At 41.9% G+C, this 27085-nt stretch overlaps 1 protein-coding gene across 1 annotated transcript; it reads right to left on the bottom strand.

Moving 5' to 3' along the window:
• Nucleotides 1-25702, bottom strand: CDO1 (cysteine dioxygenase type 1). Its single transcript, XM_075601298.1, has 5 exons — nt 25437-25702; nt 8946-9023; nt 7158-7315; nt 5748-5917; nt 1-1164 (listed from the first exon to the last, which is right to left on the bottom strand). The coding sequence occupies exons 1-5, from the start codon at nt 25604-25606 to the stop codon at nt 1135-1137; spliced, it is 606 nt and encodes a 201-aa protein (XP_075457413.1). The 5' UTR covers nt 25607-25702; the 3' UTR covers nt 1-1134.
• Between the last annotated feature and the right edge of the window lie 1383 nt (nt 25703-27085).

Genomic DNA, 27085 nt, shown 5'->3' with positions numbered 1-27085 from the left:
TTTAGAAAAATGAAAGGTTTATTGGAGTTTACCATTTACACAATATCGCTACTTTTCTGTTGATATGCATTTGAAAACGAAAAAAAAAGGAAGCCCAACAATGGTCTTAAATAGATTTTGTTAGGTCCACCTATTTTATTTATTTTTTCAAAAAGGCAAACCTATTGGACCCAACATAACATGCCAGGATACCGGCAGGAGAAATCTCTAGCTGAGACCATTTCGGTCATTAAACTAAAGCTGCCCGATGTCGTGGGCACCTGGAGTTGCACCTGTGATGGCAATGATGGGTTAATTAATATGGACCTAATGTTTGGTGCCTAAAACATGAAATAGGAACTTACTAGGTTACATTTGCAGCTATACGAAAAGGATCACCACACTGATTCAGAAATAAATAGTACTGCGGTCAGGACATTTGTATTTAAAAATCCACACATATTGAGTAAGTGGCATTGCTATGATAAAATGCATACTGCCATGGTGGGATTATGCTTGTGGTTCATAATATTCAGTCCTACTTGATTAGGACTATGCTATTAAATGTGGAACACATGGAAATGCAACGGATGCTGTATGCACTACTGTACGAGTCAGATACAGTACAAGAAAATAAATCATATTGAAATAATAAACATACGTGTAATGAATTTGTACTTTATTGCTCCTTGTAAAAATTCCAAATTCATGGGCTATTTTTCTAAAAATATGCAGATCGAAATGTACATTTGTTACAACACAAGCATTTAAAACCTATACATACAAATTTGGTCATTCTCCAATAAGAAGAGTAAACGTTGTTAATCATTTTACATTTTTAAAAAAAAGCCAATCACCAATTCCATCACTGTCATGCACAAGTATTCAGATCATCCTATTAAAATGTAAAGAAAAAAAAAAAAGAAATGTAAAATATGACGTTAAAAAGGGGTATACCTACGTAGGTTTTACCCATGTCTAAAAAAACCTCATATTAGTTATACATTTAGCATTCCAAAACTGCCTTCTTGTAAGGCCTACTGGAGCTATATGTACAGCTTGATCAAAGGAACTTCAAGAGGCTAAGGCGAAGCTGCAGTATAATCCAGGTTCCACAGGATTTTCAGAACATCTCCAGCCCCATGCAGGGCTTGGTTAGTTGTTTTCCTGGGACTGTGCAATGGCCTGAAGAAAAACAAAACAAAACAAAAAAAAGTTACAACTTAAGCAGAATAAATAAATAAAAAGGGATTCAGAAAAATCTATCCATCCATCTACTTGAATGTGACATAATTGGCATCTCTTAAATAATTTGAAGGTGCAATGCAGAAACAAAGTTGAAGCCATTACTTCGGAAAGTTACCCATAAAGTGTATACTACAGGTTAGCGAAAAAGAAAATGCTTCAAAAAGCACAGTTTGTATTTGTAGCTAAAGCTTTGCTTCAGCAGTACAGCAAATCCCTGGTCTTGCTTTTCCTCATCCCAATGCAGTAAAGTAGTAATATCCCTTTTTGTTATTTTAAATTACGCAGTCCGTAAGGGTTTCCTCGGAGCGGATATCTGACCTCCAGGAAGCAGGCGGGGTGGGGGTTCAGAGATAGCTTTTTTTTTTTTTGTCTGCCAGCGTTTCGCACAAAACTACAAGTTCTGCTTGGTCACCAACAGTAAGTTGAAACATCAACTTCCGATGATATGGCAACGTTTTATTAGCCTCCGGAGCAGGCCTGGCATCGCAACCATTTTGTGTCCACCGGGCAAGTATTCTTGTCCTTTGCCAATATCTCAGGAATTGAGATATTCGCAGAAGCCAGGGGACCATGGGTCAGAGATATAGATTCAGATATACATAGCGCTACAGTTACTGCTGCTTTAGAACATCTTAGCATATACTTTAATATAAATCGAACTGAAGGAGTGGCTCAGTGAGTAAAGGCACTGACTGATATAGCGACACTGAGTTTGAAGCAGGGGAGTCTGGTTCAAATCCCGGGGTCAGCTCCTTGTGACCTTGAGGAAGTCCCTTTATCTCCCTCTGCCTCAAGCACCAAAAACAGATTGCAAGCTCAACGGAGCAGGGATCTGCGACTGCAAAATTACAGGTACAGCGCTGCATCCACTGAGTGCTGTGCAAGAAAAAACAATTATTCGATATTCCTTTACAATATCCCAGATACGATCTGCAAAAGTTTGGTAATTATTCTTAGGTCGCCCTTATAGTCCCTGCGACGCGACGTTGCGTCAAAACAAATGTATTGAATCCGTCACGTGCGCTTATAGTAGGAGCGATGCGACGGCTTGGTCGCGATCGCTGGAAGTCAATTCAATTTTTTTCAGCGACCGCAGCACTATAAGCGCGGTCTTAGATTTGTCATCTTGCTACTAGAGCAAAGTTACCTACAAGGAAGAACATACAGTAGCAACCGGAATCGGACATTTGGTTCACGGCCGTCTCACAGCGACCAAGTCTCCACCGGCGTTTGGCTACAGAGGGATCATTTGCCGCAGCCACTCTGTTGCTGGCCGCTTCTCCAACGGGGCAAGTTAATTTAAGAGGCTTTAGCGGTTATGGTAAGGGGCTAGCATTAAGAGTAGGGGCCTACCTTGGCGGCAAAACGGCCAGCGGAGAGGTGAGTGGCGGCGGAAATTTGGTGGCGGCAAAACGACTGCGACCAAATGTCCTAGACAGCATAACTGCATCCAGACCCTCATAATATAATACACATGCGCTGAAGCGTTGGAAAAATTCATCCCGAGGGAGGAATGTAATTCAAGCGTTTACAAGTAAGGGCATTTGTCTTTTTGTCAAACTTAATGAGAGCTGAACAGGGAGGAATATGTAAGCAAACGGTGTAACCTGTATTTGCAGGTCAGGCATGTAGGTTTCCAGAAGCCGTGGTTACACAGCAAGACGTACTATAGGAACAAAGAAAACGACTGGCTGTATTTGCATTAAAATAGCAAATCTGTCATCTCTTTGGTTACATTACAGTGCGAGAAATACACTGTTGAATGTTACATGTTTTAGTATGGATTAATGCGCTTTTATTACGCTCTTCCTTTAAATGTAATTAATTGGAACAGCTGACCCCTTTGGATGGTCTATGGGCAGATTAAACAGTATGCCATGCCGGGATGACTATTATTAAATATTAGTAAATTCCAGGAACATATTAACACCACACATAAGGAACCTATCTATTGAACTAGATACCCAGGCTCTCATCTGATGCAGTGAACAAAAAGCAGACGTGCTCCAGGAGAGATTTAAAATCTATGTTTTTGAACATGTGGGTGCCAGTGCCTGGCAGTTTAAAGTAAATGTCATTTTTTTGCCTATCATTTCTGGCAGTGCTATGATCAATCTGCAAGATGAGGCCACGTGTCTCTCATGCTCTGTCGTTTGTTTGGGGGAGAGGGAAAAAAGGCCTTATGGTAATAACAAAATGGAAAGACATGAGGAGAAATGTTGCCATTGTATAATATGACTATAGCCTGGGTCCCCCCTGGTCCCATCTGCCCCCTACCTCTGGCTACGTCTGGCAGCGGAGGGGGGGTGTAGGTGCAGGGCATCTGTGACCCCTGCACTAGGCCAGAGACCCCTTTAGGCCCCAGCTATGCCCCGACTCCCCTCAGTTTGTGGTCACTGCAGGGACAGGCCCAGTAGTTAGGGACACTGCCCCTGTAGCACCAGTGTGAGGGACACAGCAGCAAACTGGTGATCCGGTGGTCTGGGACCAGTTCACTCTACAGATCAGAGACTATCTTCAATGGTGATACCATCCACGCGGAAGGTCTCACCACGTGGAGGCGGACGTTGTCAACAACCATCGCTGGATCAGTGGATCCTATCCTTCCGTTGTGGCGCTTCCGGGTGTTGGAGTACCCTGCAGTTATCAACAAGTGCACCAACTTTACACACGGTAGTTGTGGGCAGCGCCTGTGGACACCAGGGTGGTTGGGTGCCCAAATACCTTCAGTACTTTGGGGGATAATCCATCAGGTGTGGACATTGAGTTGGAGGCCACTGAAAGTACGGCCGTGCGAGGCCTAGTTGGTGGGGACGGTATATTTTTATTATTCTTATGCATACAGTAAACTGCTATTTTGTTCAGTGTGTGTATTATTGTATTGGGTCCCGTCATGTGGTTATCCAACATAGTAAGATCCAACATAGTAGGAGATGCTGTCACCAGACGGATCATACACACCCCAGGCTCGGCCCTCCTGCGAGCCACAGGTAATGCAACCCACACACCGTAGCCGCCATATCTCCCAGGGGGTGGGGGAAAGTGCGCTACATGAATATTTAATATTTTATGAATTTAATAAAATTCTCCAATTAAATGTTATCATAAAGCTTTCCTTTCATGATTACAAAGTTAAAACCTTGGCAAATTATAACGATTTTCCAGTTCTCTGTTACCTTTTAGCCCACATTAGGCATCTACGTCTTGCTAGTATGTATAGCATGATCTGAATACTTGTGACCTTTGTGTGCATTTTATCATATCTTTAGCATTGAGATAAAATGCACACAAAAAAACAAAAACACATTTCCATATTTCAAAATCCATAAACGCTTAGTGTGACAATCCATGTTAAATATTAATAGAGGTGCATATTTTCACTGTATGTTAGAAAGGTCACTAGACAAACATGCCACGTTCATCTAGATACACTAGGCCACACAGTCATGACTATACACTGTAAAAGTTCACAAACATCATTCTATAATCTTTTTATTACAATCCTATAAAAGGCTAAAGATTTACAAATCCAATATGCTGTCCACATGCCAAAGAATAAATGTAGTCCCATCCATTTGAATGGAACAGAACCCCTGTCCAGCTTCGCAGAATAATACATAAAAGGGTCTTGGGGATGTTGTTCAGGAAGTGCAGATAACAGATATCCGAACTTGATCGGTGTTAAATGGCATTTACCCATCACCCAGTTTAAAGTGGAAAATGAACTAAAACAGCAGTGTTGGTGTCATGCATGACGACTCGTGTGCACCCTTTAATTGTGTTTAAACAAAAAGGAGATGGCATATGACAACACACGCAAGCGATTGCTGAAATGGAAAATATGGCATTAGGTCTGAGGAAGGGTGTTGGTGACCCAAAATGTTGCAACATAACGCATAATAAATATTTAAAAGTGGGGCCTTTTTTGATTTTTTTTTTTTTTTTTTTTAAGTACAACATCCCATTGTTTTTCAAAATGATTCAGTCTCTAAATCCGATGTGGTTTTGTTGTCGTTTGTACAATTAGACCCCCTTGATAAAGACCCCATGGTTTTTGAACCCGTAAGAATAAGTAAGGACACGTTATGCACAGTAAAATGGTGTGATGACCGTTATTAAAACTAGTTATGTGATGAGCTATTGAACAGATGTCAGTATGTTTTGAATTGTTGATGGTGGGAGAGGAGACACAGTTTCAATAAGCCCCCCAAAGAAGTTACTTATTAAACTTTCTTTTTTCTACCTACTTATATTTTTCGATGAAAATTTTTTTGTCAATCCAGTCACTATAACATATATAGAACAAACAACCCTCCTACAAAATCCAGCAAAAATAAGCACAATTTATTAACGGAGTAGGGTCTACTACATAAAAAAAAGCAGCTTATTTTGCAAAATTCTGTTTAAAGTGCCACAGCTTTTTTGTTCTGTATACAATGCAACGTCCCAATACCTGATCAGGTACCACCAGAAGTAATGGATTAATAAATAATTAGGCAGAATTCCTTATTTATACTTACAAAGGGAGTCCTTTCACCATACTTGCTCCAAAACGTCATCTTAACAGCGTTTTTGTGCCCTGTTCTTTGATCAAAAGTTTGGCACTGGTCAAATGGAGGGCTGTATAAATGGAGACTTACAGCTGTCTCAGTGTGGCTTGGATTCTCCACACGATGAAGGCCAATGGAGTCTAAGTGGAGAGGGAAAGAGTAAAATATAGGTTTATTGACGTAACTCATATAGATAACCTTAAAAAAAGGATTACCGTAAAATGGTGGATTAAACTGTTAAAAATTGCAATGTATCTCCATGTTTCAAGTAAAGGACCTTAAATCTCAGAGTTATTCTCAGTACCATGTGAGGTAAACCCAACATATCCCATTAATAAATTCACTATATTGAAGTACTGCTCCCAAAAAAGTGTTTGTCTGTATAAATACTATGGATTGAATATCCTTTTGAGGTTTCTTTTCATCCACTCTGTGCTGCAGAAAAATGGTTGCAATCAAATGATCAATACTTTAGGTTTGGTCACGCTTACAAATCACCTCTAAAGCCGCGTCCATAGTGCAGGATACGGCACGAACTACGTAGCTTGCGCCGAAACAAACACTATGTCGCCAATGCATATGCGCTAGCACGTGCACATGTGCTACAGGGAGAGCGGCACTTCGCAATACAAATGAGTTTGTATTTCAAGCATGACACCGGGTCACAGAGGAGCGCGGAATCTAGCGCGTTCTACTAAGGACGCGGCCTAACTACTTATGTGCTTTTAGATCCCAAAGACATCTGATTAAAAAAAAAAAAAAATGATGTGATTAGTTTGCCTTCGTTGATCCACATTAATAAATCACAAAACAGCCCAAAAGCGTCCATACGAGTTCTGTCTTCTCTTGTATGCTTGAAACTACCCGTACATTTCCCAGTGGCATACAGCGCCCCTGGCAACTCTATTCTTTATTTCTGTGAGTGCTCCTCCCTTCTACTCCGGTTTACTCTGGTGTACAGTATTGTGTGCTGATTATTTCTATCTAGTAATGACTGATTGCTATATACCGCTGATACAGTTGCACTCCCTACAGATTAGCATTGAAGGTCTATATAGTGACTTCACTTACCTTGAACCTTTGGGGAGGGGGGGACAAAAACACCCCACCCGTCTCTTGGTACCCCTTGCTGATCGTACGGCATTGTAAAAATACAAGACCTTTGTTTTACCTACTCCAGCAAGGAAGGGGATAAGCAATGTATTGCCGACCCTCTGGTTGCCAAAGGGGACACCCACCCATTGCTCTACAAATCTGCGGAAAGCTCCTTCATCAGCTAAAGGGTTTAAAAAAAAAAAAAACTAGGCTTGTTCTCCTCTGAGCAATTTGACATGCAAAATATACCAATAAGTAGACATAAAATTAATTTGTACGAATTACCATTGATGTAGGCACACATATTCTCCTTCAGAACACCTTCTGATTTTTTCACCATCTCGCCATTTAGTTTCTTCTCTGGCCAGTCGTACAGCGTCTCCTTGAGGCTTCCTTGAAGGATCTTCAGAAAGCAGTGGGAGTTGGTGTGATCATGGATGCTGCTATGGAAAGTGAATGATAAACCAGCTCAGTATTGCCTCCAACACTTGCGCTTTATATCTATAGTGCTACAGGGACATTGATATACATTGTACAGTGATACCCCTTGCATTCCAGCAAGTTAATAAATGAATTAAATGTATATTTGTTCATAAAAAGAAAAAGCTATAACCAACATTTATTTTGAAACCGGTCCAATTACTGAATCTCTACTGTCAAAAGCAACGAAATGAAGGGTGTTGCAACGTGCTGTATGTAGGCAGGTGAAATGTCTGCTATTTCAGCAGATTCGCTTAGTTTAACTACTTGGGTGACTGAGGTCTCCAACATTTTGGTAAACATGTTTAAAAGGAGCGCGCCCCTTCTACAGTTCTAAGGCTGCGCTTATAATGCCGGCGACAGCGATGTTGCATCAAAACAAATGCATTGCCGCCGTCGCGTGCGCTTATAGTAAGCGCGACGCAACGGAGCGACAGCTTGGTCGTGATCGCTGGAAGTCATCTCAATTTGATTTTTCCAGCGACTGCAGCCTGACGTCGCCGGCACTATAAGCGTAGCCTAAGGATAAGAAACTTACTTCTTGAGTTTAAAATATCACAGGGCAGGACAGGTTTTTGTTTTTTTTATTTATTTTTATTTACACACAATTTATGGAAGAAACGTGTCATGTCCAATGTATTGGCAAGATACATTTTGTTTTACAAAAAGTTATCATTTGACTTGGATCATTAAATATATTTTACCATTCAATATTTTTCAAAGTAAATAGTTAGACTACCGTTTAGTTTCAAAATGCGTGGGGGGAATCAAAACATGATATTTTAAATAAAGGGCCAAGCCTAAATCTAAAGATAGAGGGTTAGAGAGGATGTAGAGGGTTTAATAGGTTTTTTTTTTGGTCTTACTAATGCAACCCTAGTTATATAATAATAATAATAATAAAAAAAAAAGTATTAGAGGTTAAAGGCACTGGAATATTGATTAAAAACCTTCAGTATTGCATACATGAATTAATGCACATAATTACAGACACCAGATAAGAGTCAGAACAGCTCAAGGCAAAAGATTATGTAAAGTTTTGAGACATATTGTGAAACATTCAACCTCAGGGTATTTGCTGCTAAAGAAGAATTAGAAGAGTCAATAACATGGAACAAAAGTACCATAAAATCAGTGAGTTAAAGGACACCCCGAGAAGCAAAAAAGTGTGAAGATATGAGAAGGAATGAGGGATGAACAATGCGTATGCCAGAACACATTTTTTATTCGCCAGATGTTGAAAACTCAATAGTGTCTTTGGTAGCACTAAAACAGCGAGAGAGCAATATAAACGCTAAGGATGTAGGAACCCAGAAAAGTGCAGAAGGAATACTCGACATAAGAGACCAGTAATAGATGGGAGAAGCATTGCACTTTGTTCTATATTGAAACTGAAGAGCAATGCATTGCTGGATTTTTTGGGGCAACACAGGAGGTTATAAAAAGATCCAACTGTAGACCTAAATGTGAAGTGTATTGATCATTTATGGGGTGTTAATGAATGCTCAGTGCTTAGATAAAAAGTTACTGTACATTTATTCAACTGAATGCTTGAACAAATGCATAAAAAACTGCATTAAAGTTAACTCTTACCTGCCGTGTCCTTCACCCCAGCAGAGAATCATCAAGTTAAACTTCCCATTTCCTTCATCCACAAGATTCCGCGTGTACCTGCAAGCAACGGTGAGAAGATAAGAGAACATCTCCACCACTACGAGGCAACGTAGGAAAGGAAGTCACTCTGTGGTGTGAATATATTCAGGTCACAGAAGGAAATGTGCGACTAGCCAATTAGAGCTACCACTAGGTCGTTTTGATGTTACCATTTTTTATTTGGAGATTGAATAACAGTCACATTAAACAGAGTGAAGGCACCAGAGAAAAACAACCAAAAAACAGACAAGTAATAAAAATAAAAAGAAGCATTTTACATACAAGTTATGGCTATTCACCCTCACTCGCCTGTCCCTATTATTCATAATGATCAATATTTCAACTATACAGCAACTGTTAAAAATGTAAATATATGGATCTACAATAAAGTGTCAAAGTTACAACAGGATTTCCTGAGAGGAAAGGATACATTTGGCACGCTCAGGAGGAGCACGTCAGTCGGAAGCAGGACAGCAAGGAGATAGGTAAGGTCCAGGGAGAAGTGCTCCGCTGGACTAGGCCAGATACCCCCTTAGGTCCCAGCTAGACCCCTCTCCATTAGCTTGTGTGTTGTATGGCAGGCCCTAAGACAGGGACGCATACCTTAGCACAGTAGTGTTCATCAGCTCAGCGGTGACAGACGCACGCAGTGTGCATGGCCTGCGTCTAGGACCAGACACCAAGTCAGAGACTATCCTAAGGTGGGACCCTCCAACCAGATACCACCCAACGCGGAGGCAGACCTTCGGTGGAAGAGATTGACCTTTTGCTTGGCCTAACTCAGCAACACCCGGGGCTGGAGCTCCGGGAAGGTATGTCTACAAGTGCACCAATCATTCACGTGGGGCAGCGCTGTCTCACACTTGGGGGTAGGATAGGCCTTCGTGGCCTGGACACTGGGACACTGGTGCCTCTGTACCCAATTACTGTGGGGATATTCCCTGGGTTGGCGTTTCTTCATACTGTATGGTATGGTGTGTGTGTTATTTTTTACAAGTTCTGTCCAGTAAACACTGTTACATATATCCTGTGTTTTGTTACTGATCATATGGTCCTGGAGGGGGCTATCCCACTGCACAGTATCCCTTTCAGGTGGAGGCACTGTTGGTATACTCATTACACACCCCAGGCTCCCAGTGGCAGAGGATCAGTCCTCCTGTTTGCCACACAGGTATTAGCAGCAAACGTGGTCGCCCTGACACAGAGGAAAGGGGGCTACATATGTATTACCCTATGTTAACGTCACATTACGCCTCAACGTGTATATTCAAAGCGCCGTAACGTTAGGTTAAATCATGTTTTCATACGGAAAGGCCATTGAGTCAAGTATAACGAAAGTTTGTGCTAATGCGATGCAAAAAAGAGGCATTCCCCCAAACAAGGCCTATTCACAAAGGTCTGCGCAAGTTACAGGAATGTAATAAGACATTGGTTACAATAAGTCATTCCTTAACTTGGCGTTACTCCCATTCAGACCCGGGAGAAGATCCTATTTGACTAAAGTACTAAAATAGGTGACTTTATACCTTCCAAAAACACTGAACACAATGTTTATTTTCTTTGTAGTATTTACAAGATAGAGATTATATATACACATACCTTTTTAAAATAAACAAACAAAAAAAAAAGGTGTATCTTACGTGTGTGTTAAGTTTTGTGCCCAGGTATCTCTCCACATGTTTGGGGAGGTTTAAAAGTAATCTGGTACTTCCCTCTCCCTCAAAACTCAAATAACCGAACATTAATTCCGGCCTTTATTGGATGGCGATGTTAGGGGGACCAGATCTTTCACATATCCAATTAGACTGTAAGCTCCTCGGAGCAGGGACTCCTCTTCCTTAATGTTACTTTTATGTCTGAAGCACTTATTCCCATGATCTGTTATTTATACTGTTATTTATTTGATTACCACATGTATTACTACTGTGAAGCGCTATGTACATTAATGGCGCTATATAAAAAAAGACATACAATACATATCATTCGCACTATGGCCTTAAAAATGTAACCAGACCTGTGCTGGAGGGGATGTGGCCAAAAGGGAGACATGGCTCACATTTGGTGGTCATGTCCAGAGATCCAGAGATATTGGTCCATGATTCAAAAGTTAATACATGAGACCACAGGACTAGAGATACCCTTGGACCCCCTGACCTTCGTGCTCGGCAAATCTATTGAAAAATCCCCACGCCAATGGGCAGACTGATCTCTTCGATTCTCACAGCCGCCAGATGCTCAGCCGCAGCGGCCTGGAAGCAAATAAAAGCCCCAACTAGAGGCACAGTTGTCAAAAGGATCAACACAGTCATGACTATGGAGAGACTCACAGCGATGCTCCATAAAAAACTGCTGCAGTTCCAAAAAAAATAAAACTGGGACCCGTGAATGGGGTCGCGACCCTCGGGGCCGGCCTAGATCCATGTCGCAGGGACCTCCCCCCTCCACCCCTCCCCGCCCGTCTGTCTTCCCCCCCTCCATACCCTCCCCTTCCGTTATGATAAAATGTTTATTGTAAATGTTCTCTACCAACCTCAGTCATGTGTTCATAACAACCCTGTATCGTTGCTTATATATTTCCAATAAAAAAAATTGAAACAAAAATGTAACCAGACATTATTTCAAGGAGGAACAGTGTATTAATGTTAGGTTACTCTCCTAAGTGAACAGGAGTTATGATGAACCCAATGTTAATTAAATAATAATCCCCTCAGAACAGGGCATTACTGGCCAATAATGCCCTGGCTGGAAGAGTTGAAGGCCCGAGGCGAAGCCGAGGGACTTTAACCCAGCCAGGGCATTATTGGCCAGTAATGCCCTGTTCTGAGGAGATTATTACTATTATAGGCTAAATGTAAGCTTATTTCATAAATAATAGACACTTTTGTATAGTTAAATATATTTTTTTATTAAAATAAAATGGTAAATACATGAAACCACCTCTACATACTCTTACACTGCAGATATCTATATCCACACACTGCCGGCCCCTCTGTGTACACACACACACACACACACACACACACACACACAACACAGCACCTCCTCTACACAGCACCTCTACACACACACACAAACTCTGCTGCTACACACACATGCTACACCCATAAACACTGCTACTGACACACACACACACACACACACTGGAGCTCTATACACACACACACACACACACACACACACACACACACACACACATCAGCTCTCCACTCACACAAACTGCTGCTACACATACAACAGCACAACACGCACACACTCCAGCCACAATAAAAAATGCAGCCACTTACTAAACTTTGCACTCTCCCCCCCAGCTCTACACACAACACAGCACCTCTACACCCTCCCCCCCACACACACACACACACTGCACCTCTATACACAACACACTTATTTCTTTGCAGTCTCCCCCCTCCCCCCAATTCAACTGAATCTGCTCAGAAAATCTCAGTCAGCTCGGGAGGGGGAGGAGTCAAACCGTGGCTGATACTTTTTGACCAATCCCCTGCCATGTCTCAGAGCTTTACTTGATTCAAACCAATCCCCTGCCCTGTCTCAGCTGTTCTGAAAGCTGATTGGCTGGAAATAAACAGATTGAAAACTGCTGAAATTCAGGGCATTACTGTGGATAATGCCCGGAATTTTAAAACCAATCAATCAGAGAGCAGGGTTTTCAATAATGCCCTGAATTTTACTGCTTTAGCCTATAATTTAGGTTAATGTTGGGTTAAATAGCCCAACAGAGCTTAGTACATCTGGGCATCTAAATATATGCAGTGTATTTCCATTAAATATGGAGCTGTGTGAAAAACTTAAAGAAATGCGTTTACTCCTTTAAACTTCTATTAGCTTCAAAAGTTACCTCCTCGGATAATTGATGGCTAGATCAGCTCGGTTCAAACTACTTTTATGCTCATTACCAAACCAATTTAAATAGGGTTGAAAAACATTTGAGATTTCTCTAGGGAACAGCGATATACACTGAAATACTTAAGGCACTTTATAAAGAGCTGGTGTAGTGGGAAACGCCCTGATCTAACCTCTAAACACTATCAGATATTCTCATCAAACAGGGAGCATGGATTTATTTTCCTGTAAAGTTTGGGAATAAATCATATAGTCACAATAGAGACTTAACCAGCAAGATTGCTCCACCCTACACTTTGGCTGAAATCTCACTATATTCGAGCTTGTGCATTGCGTTCTGCACCCATTATAAAGTAAATGTTGTTCTAGCCACTACTGCCCAAGAGCTGTTTTCGGTACTATTTATTTTCTTTAGATCTACCCATTCATCACTATTGGCCAGGCACCCATCCTCTCCACATTTAAGTTACCATTTTAGGATGAAGGATGGGGATCTATTTATCCAAATGTCCCAGCTGCAACATTTTTAGGGGAGGGATGTGGTTGTTAAAATTGGTGTTCCTTATAAACCCAACCAAAAGGGCGGCAACCTGGAGTCCCTGACATATGCTGTACATTATCGGTTTTGAACATTTTCTAGAGGTCATTCACAATTAGCATTGTACAAGAGCTCTAGCTGCAAACTAAACAGAAGTGGTTAGCCCCTTTCATTCAGATCACTTCAAGGAGGAAGCGATCGCATGAGCATTCAGGGGCCATTATGTTATTGCGCTGTGCTGTGGCCACAGAGAGGACAAGAACCTTTGGCACAGAAAGGGATAAGCAAAGAAACACTATTGCCAATGGGGTTTGTTCTGTTGAATACATCTGGTACAGTTTATTTCAACACATATTGATCCAATTTTTCAGCTGAAAGATTTTGATAAATACCAATACCCCCACACTCTTTTTTCCTAACTTCCCTTGGGTCACAAATCTTGTTTATTTTTAATTTATTTTGTTGTATATACTGTCCCCAGCACCTCATAGTATAAGCATAATAAAACATTTAAAAAATATATATAATAAATGATATACTGGTGAAAACATACCCCAAAAAAGTTAAGCTCATTCGCTAAACAAACGTAAAACATATGCAAGGAAACGCTGTTCCAAAGAGCATACAAATTATCTTTTGGGAAATAAAATGACCTAAAATGTTCTTATTTGTTAATCTCACATGTGTGCAAATTGTATGTAGTGTTTTACATGAAGTGTGTCAGCAGGATCGTTGCTAAATCAAATCATAGACACAGACTATTCGCATTGTAAATATATAGGACAACAGATTAAGAAATAAGGTAAATTTTAGCTGCATGACCCTGGAGACTTCGAGCAATCCCCAATTACCTTCCCAACCGTAACCTCGAAAGGCCACCAGGTAGCCAAGATTTTAGGTAGAATTGGGTAGCACACACACACAATCCCAGCAATCTCTGACCCCCGAATCCACAAATAAATTGATATCTATATCTAAAGGAGTGCATTGGAGCGTGGCCAAATGTATAAAACAGAAGACAAAAATACCCAAATGCTACACTCAAATGTGACAAAACACATAGTTAAATACTTTTAATTTTCAACTGGTATCAGTTGCTTGAGGTTGGTGGCCCCTCATCAGAGGAATTTAAGCTCCCCCCATCTCACTTTTGTAAGTAGCAGGTTTTTCCATGTACCTGTGCGGGACAGGTCCACTGAGGCCATTCTCCCTCCACTGCAGAGGTAAATGGGAATTGTCACAGGTAGTGTTATGACTAGGGTGACCACCCGTCCCCCTTTTGCCGGGACAGTCCCGGTTTTTCGGTTGCTGTCCCGGTTTCCTGTGTGTCCCGGAAATGTCCCGGTTTTTCCCCGTGTGTTCCCGTTTTTTTTAATGTCCGCAGCGGTGCGCGAGCAATTAGCTGCGGTGCGCGAGTGAGTGGCGGTGCGGAGGAGGAGATTGCAGCAGCCCGGCGGTGAGTATTTTTTTTAATGCCAGGGGTTGGGCTTCTCCTGTAGAAACATGCTGGGCCTTGCTGATTGGAGGATGCGGCCCGGCATTGAACAAAGTCCCGCCCCCGGCATTTGCTACCTTTGCCAATCCCCTACGTCCCGGCATTAAGCCCCGCCCACGGCATCAGCGTTCTCCAAGTCCAGGCATGTGGGAATGGAAAGGAAGGGTGCTTTGGGGCAGGGGGCAGGGGCCAGGGCCGGTGTGCCTTGGGGCAGGGCCAGGGGGCGGGACTTCCGCTTCCCGCTGCAGAGCACACATGGTGTGTGTCTCTGCCCGCTCCTGGCTCCTTTGCGCGGTGTCTCCCCCCCTCTGCCCGCCCGGGGTGATAGGAGGTGGGTTTTTCTTCCTTTGCCTCCTGTCCTGGCGCTCCGGTCCCCTTGGTGCTAGAGATGGGCGCAGGCAGTGGTGGCTGCAAGGTGTCCCCCCATTCTGCCCAGGGATCCCGTGGCTGCCCACCGGGGGAGGGGAGGACGGGGGTGGGCGGCAGTTTGTACCTTTGCGTCCCGGGCCCGGCGCTCCCATCTACCTCCCCCCCTCCTTGGTGCGGGAGATGGGCGCGGGGTGGGTGCAGGGGGAGGCGGGGAGCCGCCTGCCTCTGTCAGTACTCAACTGTGTGTGTCTGTGTGTACCAGTGTGTGTGTGTGTACCAGTGTGTGTACCTACCAGTGTGTGTACCAGTGTGTGTGTGTACCAGTGTGTGTGTGTACCAGTGTGTGTGTGTACCAGTGTGTGTGTGTACCAGTGTGTGTGTGTGTACCAGTGTGTGTGTGTGTACCAGTGTGTGTGTGTGTACCAGTGTGTGTGTGTGTGTACCAGTGTGTGTGTACCAGTGTGTGTGTACCAGTGTGTGTGTACCAGGGTGTGTGTGTACCAGGGTGTGTGTGTGTGTGTGTGTGCACAGCAGCTATCACTAAATCACACACAGGTTTAATGTCACCACCTTTATATTAAGAATTGTATTTATACATATTAACGATCGCAGCGCTGAGCTTTAGGGTATTCATTCACCACACATTCACTTATAATGCTTTGGCCAAAAAGAAACCAAAAAATATTGAGATTTATAAATGGATAATTTTTTAGCTTCTTAATAAAAAATAAATAAAAAAAATGGGATGTATTTTTATTGTAATGATGTTGGGTAAACTACATTGTTGTAAGCGCTACAGGGCAGGGACTGTGTCTGCAAAATGTCTCTGTAAAGCGCTACGTAAAACTAGCAGCGCTATACAAGACCAAAAAAAAAAAAAATAGATTTTTTTTTTTTCCATTTAGGAGCAGAAACACGCACTGTTCCCAGTTCCCACTCTGGAGCATCCAACATTAAGTGCAAAACATGGATTTTCTAAATTCAGGCCAGCTTCTTTAAGTGACTGTCCTTGAGATTTGTTCATTGACATTGCAAAGGCGAGCTTCACTGCAAATTTAAGTCATTCAAATTAGAAAGGAATGGGATGAGTGGGATTCTTGATATGAATAGCTCTTCTCTCTTAGCACAGCCTGTTGAAGTAATGGCTTTGATTACCTTAGGCAAAAGATTGTTCACCATAACATACCCTTGGAGCTTCTACATTTTGCAGAAGCAAGGATATGCGAGCCAATTTTAGGCATCAAGTTATGTGGCCGCATCCTAGATGATTTGATCCAGTGACCAAGATTAAGGGGTAGTTTAAGGGTTGTGTGATGGCATATGTGAATTGTATCCAAATTAGACAAAAACCTGTTCCTTGATCTCAGGAACCATCATACAAAATTTGATTACCATATCTTAAGATGTGTCCAAATGCATAGCGAACAGAAATAACTCTCCAAGTTATACAGTAGACAAACAAACAAACAAACATGTAGCAATAATAGACAAACAATACTACCAATTGTAAAATTAAAAGAGGGCAGATAGACCGCTTCATGATGAAAAAAAAATAAATAAATAAAAAAAAAAGGGGGCCTCTGAAAGGACCTCCCCGCATTCAGCTCAACCCCTTGTTACCAAAACCATTAGGCGGAAAAGAGGGGAGGGCATCTGGGGACCTTGGCTGTCATGCTGTCCCTTTCCCTATGGGATCGACACTCCTTTTTATGTTCTCGAATGTTCTAGATCTCTTAATATTCTGGATCCAGGCTCACTTGTAGTCCTTCTATTTTTTTCAACTTTGAGTGGTGTTAACAGAAATCTAAAAGTACTTGCATGTAGCTTGTGGTAGGAAATGTCTCTTGTAAGGAGGAGAAGTATCCCAAGTGGCTTTTTTTTTTTTAAAATCAGGGGAAGGTAAAAAGGAATCCCTTTCTAAGCAGTGGAAGATGCTCACTTTGGCTGCTGATGGTAAGAGAGAGCAGACTTTCCTTTCCAGACAGGAAGCCAAGGGGCATAACAAAATACAAAGAAGGGGGAGAGGGCTAAACCAATCTCAACAATGAGCATTAGGAGGTTGCCAGGGTAACCGACTAGTGGCATGTGGAAAAAGTAATATGTAACAACTATGTTGCAATATACACAGGAGCAATGGCTGCTTGGAACAGGGAAAACATGCAACTTTCCCTGGGGAGAGCTGGCAGTGAGAGCAGAAAAAAATATACAATCCTGTTCCAGGACACTGAAGCAACATTTATTTATTTTTACAGAAAATGAAATGCCATCCTTACATAAATAAACTAACTTCAAGGAGGTACAACTTGTAAAACCACTTTTTATGCCAGATATTATACAGTACATCATAACAAGATGGTTATCCTTACACCTATTGTAGGGCCATATTGGGTGAAGGATATTGGTTCGCTTAAGTACGAACAATACAATATTATTTAGCAGGTCCCCTTTTCTACCTCCTAGCTGAGGTGGTGTGGGGCACGGCAGCAGTGGAGTCTGGCCTCCGCCGAAGCTCCACGGCGGATCGCCGATACAGGGCACTGCCATTTTGAATTTTACGCATGCGCGAGAGGCGTGTGCATGCGCAATACGGCTTCGAGCGGCGTCCATCTTAGAACAGGCTCCGCGCGGGATTACATATCCCAGCAGCCTTAAGGGCTGCACACACCATGGGGAGTTAGAGCAATAGGGCTCTTCGTATCACAGCAAGCAGGATAAAGGTTAAGTTATATTTGGCGCGCTAGGAAGACCACATCAGTCAGGAGCAGGACAGCAAGGGGTGAGGTAAGGTCCAGGGAGAAATGCTCCGCTGGACTAGGCCGGCTATCCCCTCAGGTCCAAGCTAGATCCCGACCACTAATAGCTTGTAGGCTCCCAGATAGGGACACTCCCCTTAGCACATTAGTGTCAGCATTAGCACATCCGTGACGGATGCCACGTGGTGTGTGGCCAGAGGTCTGAGACTAGACCCAGGCCACCATAGACATTTAAAAAAAGGGACACACTTTAGCCGGAGCTCCCTCAGAGGTGGACGCCTGTGGGTGAGGATCGGACAGACCACATCGTGGGCTCACTTGGCAGTCTGCCGGATCAACTCTCTACAGTTTGGCCTTGTCTGGCCTACGACCAGGAAGGTATCAAAGTGCACCAACGGCCATACACAGTGGGTAGCGCTACTCCACACAAACACTATTTGTGTGGGCCTGACTCTGGACACTGGGGTGGTTAGGTGCCCAGGGCACCTCAGTACTTTGGGGGTTCCACCGGGTTGGCGTTGTGGTGTGAGCATAGCATTGTGGGACCTTGTGTGATATTGGTGTTACTGGGAGTACTGCTATATAGTATTAATTTTGTGTGTTAGTAAAGATAAGTTTGTTATACCCACGTGTGTATACTTATTCATTGACTATTGGGTCCTGTGAGGGGTTATCCAGCTGCGCTAGTATCCCTCGCAGGTGGAGGCGTTGTAAACAGAGGACAGAGACCACCCAGGCTCCCAGCGGCGGAGACGTAGACCTCCTGTAAGCCACGCAGGTAACCGCAGCACAGGTAGTTTCCCTTAGACACAGGGAAATGGAGCTACAATTACAGTGTAGATGGATTCAGAAAAGTAAGGGTGATAATCCAAAACAAAATGGTGCATTATATTCTCTGAAGTGGACATTATGATTTGTTAATGGTTAACAAGCAATGTGTGACAATTTTACTTTAGGGACTGTGCATGATGCAACTTATCTTGTGCTTATATTATTATCGGACTAGGGAACATCTTCCAATCGTGATCTTGAAAACTAGAAGATCAAAATCTGGATTATTTCCTACATGTACAACAAACGACAGAAAAGAGCTTGCTGGGGTTGTGTGTGTTTGTTCAATTATTTTTGCACGTAGGAAATAAGTTAAGCAACGAAACGATTGTTCGGCTTAATTTCAGTAGCCTGCCAAATGGAGTACTGAAGTGAATGAAAACACGTCACAGGGACTTGAAAAATGTGCACAAGCTCGAAGCACAGAGTATTTTGTCCTTTTACATTGTATTAAAATAGCTTTCTCAGAACAAAAACAATTGGGATCATTGTGTGCAGCAGCAGATTAGAGACAAAGTCCCGCCTTGCAGCTAATAATTATTTATTGGCTGGTTTTACCTTGGCCCTCTTTTGCTGGCTCCCGCCACAGAACAAAAAAGAGGATCACTATGTGACAGGAATACTCACTCGCTCCTTTTTTTACTTGGTTGGGGGGGGGGTTGGGCTGAGGAGGAGGGGAGCATAGAGAGTATTATCTGGTACGTGTTCCCCCTCTTACATTTGACAAAGAGTTTTTTTTTTCTTGCAATTTTTTTTATTCCAATACAAATTTTCTTTAAGGTCAGCAACAATTCGTTAATGCAGCAGCCTTACCCGTAAAAGAGATTTGTGTTCCTTTGCCAAAGGTTAACATCTATTTTAATCTACCAAGGCACGAAAACAACTTTTTGATGAAGGTACAGGCCAGTCTTTGTTCACACCTTACTCCATTCTACAGTAGCAAAATCACTAAGGTAGGCAAATGAGAATGCAAAACCAGAACTGGATCATTATCACACAACTGACCTGAGAGTTACAAACGGGGTGGTACACTGGGAAGCAAACGCAATCATTTTACAATACATCATAGAATCCATCAAGTGATTTTTGGTATAGCCAACACTTGCAAACGTACTGTTCCTTTCTCCATTCTCTTTTTCTATTCCTTTTACTGTATAACCAAAATCCAATCCACGGTTATAATGTCCAACTTTTCCATATACCCCTGCCCACTACAGTGTGACTCTTTTTTGCAGCCACAATTTATATCTCCTCATCTGTAATCCCTACCCACCAAAAAACCATGAAATATCTCTTCTACTATTTTCTTCTGCACCTGATGTATCCTGACATATCTCTAAACCGTAGACCAATACATACCCCTCACATGCTGGAATATGCATCTTTTTTGCTCTTCATGGGACTTTTCAAATCATATCGTCTTGCCCCTACTTCTCATCCTCTTCCTTTGAAGCTCACACTATTGTCTCTTCTGCCATGTCTCTCTACAACCTGGGGTTACCTCCCAAATTTTGGATAATTTTGCAGCCTAGCTCCCACTCACTTTCTCTTGTTGATCCCCCTCTCTCACTCATTCTCTGAGGCACTCGCATTCCTATTGACAACCCTCACTCCTCTCCTTAAGCTCTTCCTTTGGTCTCACTCAATGGACTAACTTCTACGCATTGTGATGGTAACTTACTGGACCTTGTTTTCTCTCTCCAACACACTAAATTCCATCTTTCACCATCACCTTTTCTCTTCTCATATCTATTGTCTCCAAACCTCCATGCTTGTTCTCCACTTTCAATTAGTTTCTCTGCAAACCCACTTCACCTCCCCCTTCTGCCTTCACAGCATTCCCAACCTGTAATTCATTTTGTCAGAAATGAATGACATTATACAGAATAACATACAAGTAGTGTCTTTTTGTGACAGTAGACTTTTTTTTTTCAAAAGCGATGTTGACACAGCCAGAGGTCGGACCCAACATCTGTGTTCGGCTGCCGAGTCTCTGTTGACTACTGGGCCCCAGCTCTCCCTACCTATGGCTAAGCCTTCATTGAAGCTCCACCCCCGCATTCCACATTTGTCTGCGAGTTCGGTGCACATTGTAGGGCTCACCCAAGGTAAGGTAAAAAAGGTGTGCACGCGCAATGTGGATGGAGTTTGTCTGTATATATTGGGGATGTAAGTGTGTGTATTGGGTGAGGGGGTTATTGTGGATGTGTGTGTATTGGGTAAGGGGGATTAATGTGTGTGTTGGGTGAGAGGGTTATTGTCTATGTATTGGGTTGCTTTGTGTGTGCGTATTGGGTGAGGGGCGTTAGTGAGTGTGTGTGTGTGTGTATGTATATTGGGTGTGGGGGAATCGCGTGTGTGCCTGTGTGCCTCATATCCAGGGACAAAAAGCGCCTATAAAATGTTAAATAATGTTATGTGTTTTTGATTTTTAAATCAACTTTTTAATTAAAAAAGTTAATCCATCACAAATTCAATTGAGAATGAGGCGGTCACAGGAAAAGGGGTCGGAGAGGCATTTTACATTCATCAAGCTACAGTATGCATACGGGCACCTCTTTAAAACAAATAAAAATAATAAATAATTAAAAAAAAAAAAGCATTGCATACAACACTGTATATCCTCAACTATGTCCTCCCTCTACCCCAACAACTACAATTTAATTTATCTCGGGTTACTGAAGAGGAAGTTTCATCTTCTCTCCTCCTCCCCACTGTAACCTGTGCTCATGACTCCATCACATCTTCTTCACTACTCCTCTAACACAATTATTCCTACATTAACCCACCTCTTAAACCGCACTGGCTCATTTCCTACAACTTAAGTATGTCCTAGTCACCCCCATTCTCCTCAAGACGCCTTCTCTCGACTCAACCTCACCTTCAAACTACTGATCAATCTTGAGTGGACTACTGTAACTTGTAAATCTCCCACTCTTTCTACAGTCCATCATAAATGCTGCAACCACGCTCCATAACTCACCGACCATTCGATGTCTGCTGCTCCACTGTGCAGACACCTAAGCCAGCTACTCATACCCAGCATCATCCGACTCAAGGTTCTAGATGTCACCTTCAAAGCTCTCCATGTCACAGATCCTCCCTACATTTCCAATCTAATCCAAAGTGCTCTCCCACAGGCAGTCTTCGCTCAGACCATGAACTAACTACTGCTCTCCTCCTACCTTTTTACTTCCTCTCATTCCTGCCTCCAAGACTTCTCCAGGGCTGAACACCAACAAATACTCATTACCCTTTACCATAAAATTCTCCCCATCCGAGTGTCCCTACTGTATGCATCTGGAACATCTAAATATGGCCTGCACACCCCAGTGCCCCATATCATCTAGGACACGAGTCCTGTATGTGGACCAGTGAGAAACAGCTCTTTCCCTGCCTTTTAAACCCTTGCTAGTCAGGTGGGCTCGTTATTAGCTGTGTCTTCCTCCAGGCAGGGATTAACCTCTACCTGGCTGACACCCAACTGCTTCAGAGCTGTTGTAAACAGGCTTTCCCCTGTTACAAGGGAGATTACTGGGAAAACCAAGGGTGGTTTAATCAATGCAAAATTTTTTTTTTTTTTTTTTTTTTTTTTTAAACTGCCCAATTTTTTGATTGCTTAGGGTCAAATAAGAAAGAGATTGCTACGTGATGACGTTTGTTGGTTAGTGGAGTTTCTGCAACCTCACACATTTCTTTTGCGTCAAGTAAAAGGTTAAAAAAAAAAGTGATGTCCACTGACAAAGTTTGATTTTATATGATCAAAAATGTAAATCACCATGCAACTCCTCGAATTGACACTTCCCATATTGCAAGCTGATGCTCGTGGGGAAAATGTGGAGAAAAGGGATTTGAAGTTTGAGTTTAGCTTTAAAATGTTCTATTATTAAAAAAAAGGTATGATTTTGTTAATCTCTAGCTTCTGAGGTTACCATGGTAGCCTGTAGACTGCAAAGGGCTCTGAGGAGAGCTTCATTTTAATCTCCCAGACAATTAAAATGTAAAACAAAACAAAAAATAATAATACAATACACAACAACACTGCTTTGGAAAGGACAAGAGAAGATTTATTAAAGTAAAAAAATGCAAATATAAGTGGCGGTCAGCTTCTTTAATACCTACACACAGATACACACAGCATAATTTAAAAATGTGCATCAATTTTTTAAAGAAGTCCTTTTCCCATACCCGACTAAATTACAAGACATGCAATGCCTGATACCATCTGTTGTCTTTTTTTAAGTAAGCTTTTGATAAACTTGTTATCATTAGTACAGCAACTCTTGCCCTTCTGTTTTATAATATAATCAGACCAGAGATAAGGGTTTGTCATTTAATGATTTTGGGGATAAAAACAAATAGAAAACCATTTACTCCATGGGAAACCGTGCTTTGTAAATCATTACGCAGTTAAAGGGGGAAAAAAATAAATAAAATAACAGTGTTGAATATTTTTAGAGTATATTGTGTTTTTTGTAAAAACGTTGGAGGAACTGCAGTTGTAAAAACTCTTGGTCCTAAAATTAGTGCCTACCCTTTAAATGTCACTGCCATTTCTAGTACAAGTGGAAGACGCTTTCCAGCATCATAGCAAGACATAAACCATCTCCTTGAACCCTTTCCAATTAAACTAGATGGCCATCCAATTGCATCTTCTCTGGCATATGTTTATGTAAATAATGTGTTTTGTGCATCCCCGGTTAGCTGCTCCAAAAGATAGAGAGATAGAGAGAGATACATACAAATTTACATATACGTACACACACACACACTAAAAATGTAAATGTAAGTTTGCAAGCACACTCAACCTATAAAAGTTAAGTACCCAAACAAGTTCGATCTGGATTCAGCAAACTATGCAGTTACCAGTGCTGATCTGGCAACAGCTAGAGCTGTGGTGTCAAACTCAGAGAGACGTGATTGGCTCCCAGGCACACGCCCTCTCCACTCCCCCAGAGCGTTCTGGAATCCCACAGGCTCTGCGTGGCATTTCCAATAAACACGCAGCACTGTAGCGGGAAAGGAAGACTGCTCCAGTGCATGGTAATAAAAATAAAATAAAAAAAAAAGAGTCAAATCAAACAAAAGCTTCCCCCTTTCACTAACAATGTGCAGCTGTCCCATCTTGCAGCAAAAAGGGTAGACAAAAAAAACACACAACTAAAAACTAATAAAACCAACTAAATGGGATCTTCTTAACAGTCTGCAAACCCAATGCAAATGAAACAATATGCCAATGTTTTACAATGAGATTGCTTTTCTTACTACAAATCTGGTGCTTGAATACATGTACCAGCTTTTCAGCCTGGACAGTTTGATAAATATTCTCCTATAAATACAATTAAAAGTAGGAAAACTAGGAGGGGTCGTGGACATGGATTTCTGTGAACAATCACTACTTAGTAAGGCACAACATGTGCTTTGAAGTTCATAATTGAGAGAAACTCTGCTAGGGCAACATATACATCAACATATAGAAAAAAAAACGATTTCTAAAGTAGAATATATTAGATTGCAAGATAATAGCTTTTATTTAGAAATTTACATTATGGCAATGCTGTTCTCACAGGGTCACTGCCAAAAGTGCTCAGGCAGGGGGGGGGAAATAAATTCTACGTTTTCCTTGCAGCACGAGGACTTCAATAACAGCTTCTAAAGTTTGTTATAAGGGCTGAAGTAGTGCCTTAGGGGGTTATGCACAAAGCAGTGATAAGTGTTTTTAAGTGAGATAAGTGCTTTTTGGCGCAATTTATGGCGCAATTTTTTTACCTATGACAGTGTTTTGATGATGAAAAGCCTTTAAAGCGCGATACTGCAGTGTTATTACTGCTTTTTGAATCGCGCTGTACGCAATATTGAGAAATATAGGCATTTATCTCACTTAAAAACACTTATCACTGCTTTGTGCATAACCCCCTTAGTGAGTAAAGGCACTGACTTAAAACAAGCTCCATGTGACCTTGGGCAAGTCCCTATCTCTCTGGGCTCAGGCACCGAAAATTTAGATTGTAAGTGCGGCATACACTGTTAGCGCTGATGCATCATTCAGCTACTCCCATATCCTTTGCCAAGGAATTCTTGTTTTCTGTTTCTGGACTGTCTAATAAGAGACTGACACATTCTAGAATATCAATGTGTTCCAATGCTGTGGCAATTATAGACCCATGGACTAGTAATGAAAGAGCTACTTTGGCATTTCCCTGCGTTACTGCCATCTGAACAAGCCTTTAAAATGATTTTGTTTTAAAATGCAATACTTTTAGGACCCATCTTGTTACATATAAACTCAATTTCCTAATGTATGCTACATGTACATACTGCAGATATATGGAAACAATACTCCAAATAAGCACATATACAATTAACAAAACAGAGGTAAATGAAAAAAGAAAGTTCCCATCTCTCCCCCCCCCCCTCCCCAAGTATCTCGTTTACCCTTATACTTAAAAAACACCAAATTAGAACTTACATTTAGCAATTTAGCGAAGACCAATAACATTAGCACAGATCATATACATTTCTAGCCACTATATTTGGCTACATGAAACATCTACACTTTTTAAACCTGTTCACAATTGCATTACCTGTATTGGTCAACCTTTGCATATTTCATCCATTCCAGAGGATTGCTTTCATAGGATTCCATTATGCTCTGAACCTCCTCTATATTAACTTTATCATTGGCAAATATATCATGTAGTATCTGGATCAACTCATCCAATGTCTGTGGCTTCAGCACTTCTGTGTGATCCATATTGTTTTGCCTTTACTTTAGCTTAAAACACCAGGTTCCTGGGGCTATCAACAGCTCATTCACACTCAACAATTGTGCTGTCTTGTAGAGCCTTTCTCCACTATTTAAGCTCTCAAAGTTACAGAGGGATGTACCAAGTTTCCAAGGGGTGGCAAGAGGGAACACACCAGTGTTTTTCTCTGGTAGTTATTTCACCTCAATTTTGCTGACATAAAATAAACTTCAGACTGCAGTTAATCTGGTTTTGATCAGAAAGATGAATTCATTGCTTTTCAGTAGTTAAGTAATACATTAAGTGTGCTAATACATCCACCTTTCCCTAAATACATCAAAGTATTTTGTTGCTCTTTACAGCTGCATAGTTCGCCTATGTGCTTTAAATAAGGAGCTCAGCTATCAGAAGGAAATCGCTTGTCCATCTGTATTAATGAATGTGCAATCCTACACAGCCTGCAAGAAAATAACCTTTTGTAAAGAATGAAACATTCTAAATCACATCCTAAACAAACTTAACCCACTGTGTCCTTATCAGAGATCCAATAAAGATAAGAGGAGGAGTCGGGAGGGGCCCGGTGGCTGTGCATGCACTTGCAGAACACATAGTGACATAAACCAAAGGAAACCTAATCCCTCCAAAAACTCAGCTCACCATGGGTTCTGTTAAGACTTAGACTTAAAGAGGCCCTCCTGGCAACACAATTTTTTAGCGTTAAAAAAAAAAAAAAGTTTGAAGGGGGGGGGGGGAGGCGGTTTAGAGAGAGAGAAAGTATATACAGGCATACCCCGCTTTAAGGACACTCACTTTAAGTACACTCGCGAGTAAGTACATATCGCCCAATAGGCAAACAGCAGCTCGCGCATGCGCCTGTCAGCACGTCCTGAACAGCAATATCAGCTCACTACCTGTACCGAAGCTGTGCACAAGCGGGGACACTATAGAGCCTGTTACACATGCATTATTTACATCAGTTATGCACGTATATGACGATTGCAGTACAGTACATGCATCGGTAAGTGGAAAAAAGGTAGTACTTCACTTTAAGTACATTTTCGCTTTACATACATGCTCCGGTCCCATTGCGTACGTTAATGCGGGGTATGCCTGTAATTCTCTCTCTCTATATATATATATATGATGGGGGAAAAAGGCAACAGAAAACCTCCACCGTTAGCATATAGCCAATAAAGAATATCACTTGTGAGCACATTCACATGTCTCAGACAGGTCTGCAACCCTGCCTTTCAACCATTATCACCTCGCATATAGTGCTCCCACTGCAGCAAGGGATTCTGGGAAATGACAGGCAAATGAGCACACCATGTGTCACCTTTTGCCTGGAATATCCATTCACATGGAGCCCATTTAAGCAGATGCATCGTCGTTCACACAGCTTTTAAGAACAGCATGGGACTAGCAAAGCAAGTACAAACCACTCACAGACATGTTTCAACCTTGATGGGTATCATCAGTGCAAGGTT

Source organism: Ascaphus truei, chromosome 1, assembly GCF_040206685.1.
Source record: "Ascaphus truei isolate aAscTru1 chromosome 1, aAscTru1.hap1, whole genome shotgun sequence".
Taxonomy (NCBI): Eukaryota; Metazoa; Chordata; class Amphibia; order Anura; family Ascaphidae; genus Ascaphus; species Ascaphus truei.
Note: the sequence above shows the minus strand (reverse complement) of the source record. Positions and strands in the feature narration are given on the sequence as shown.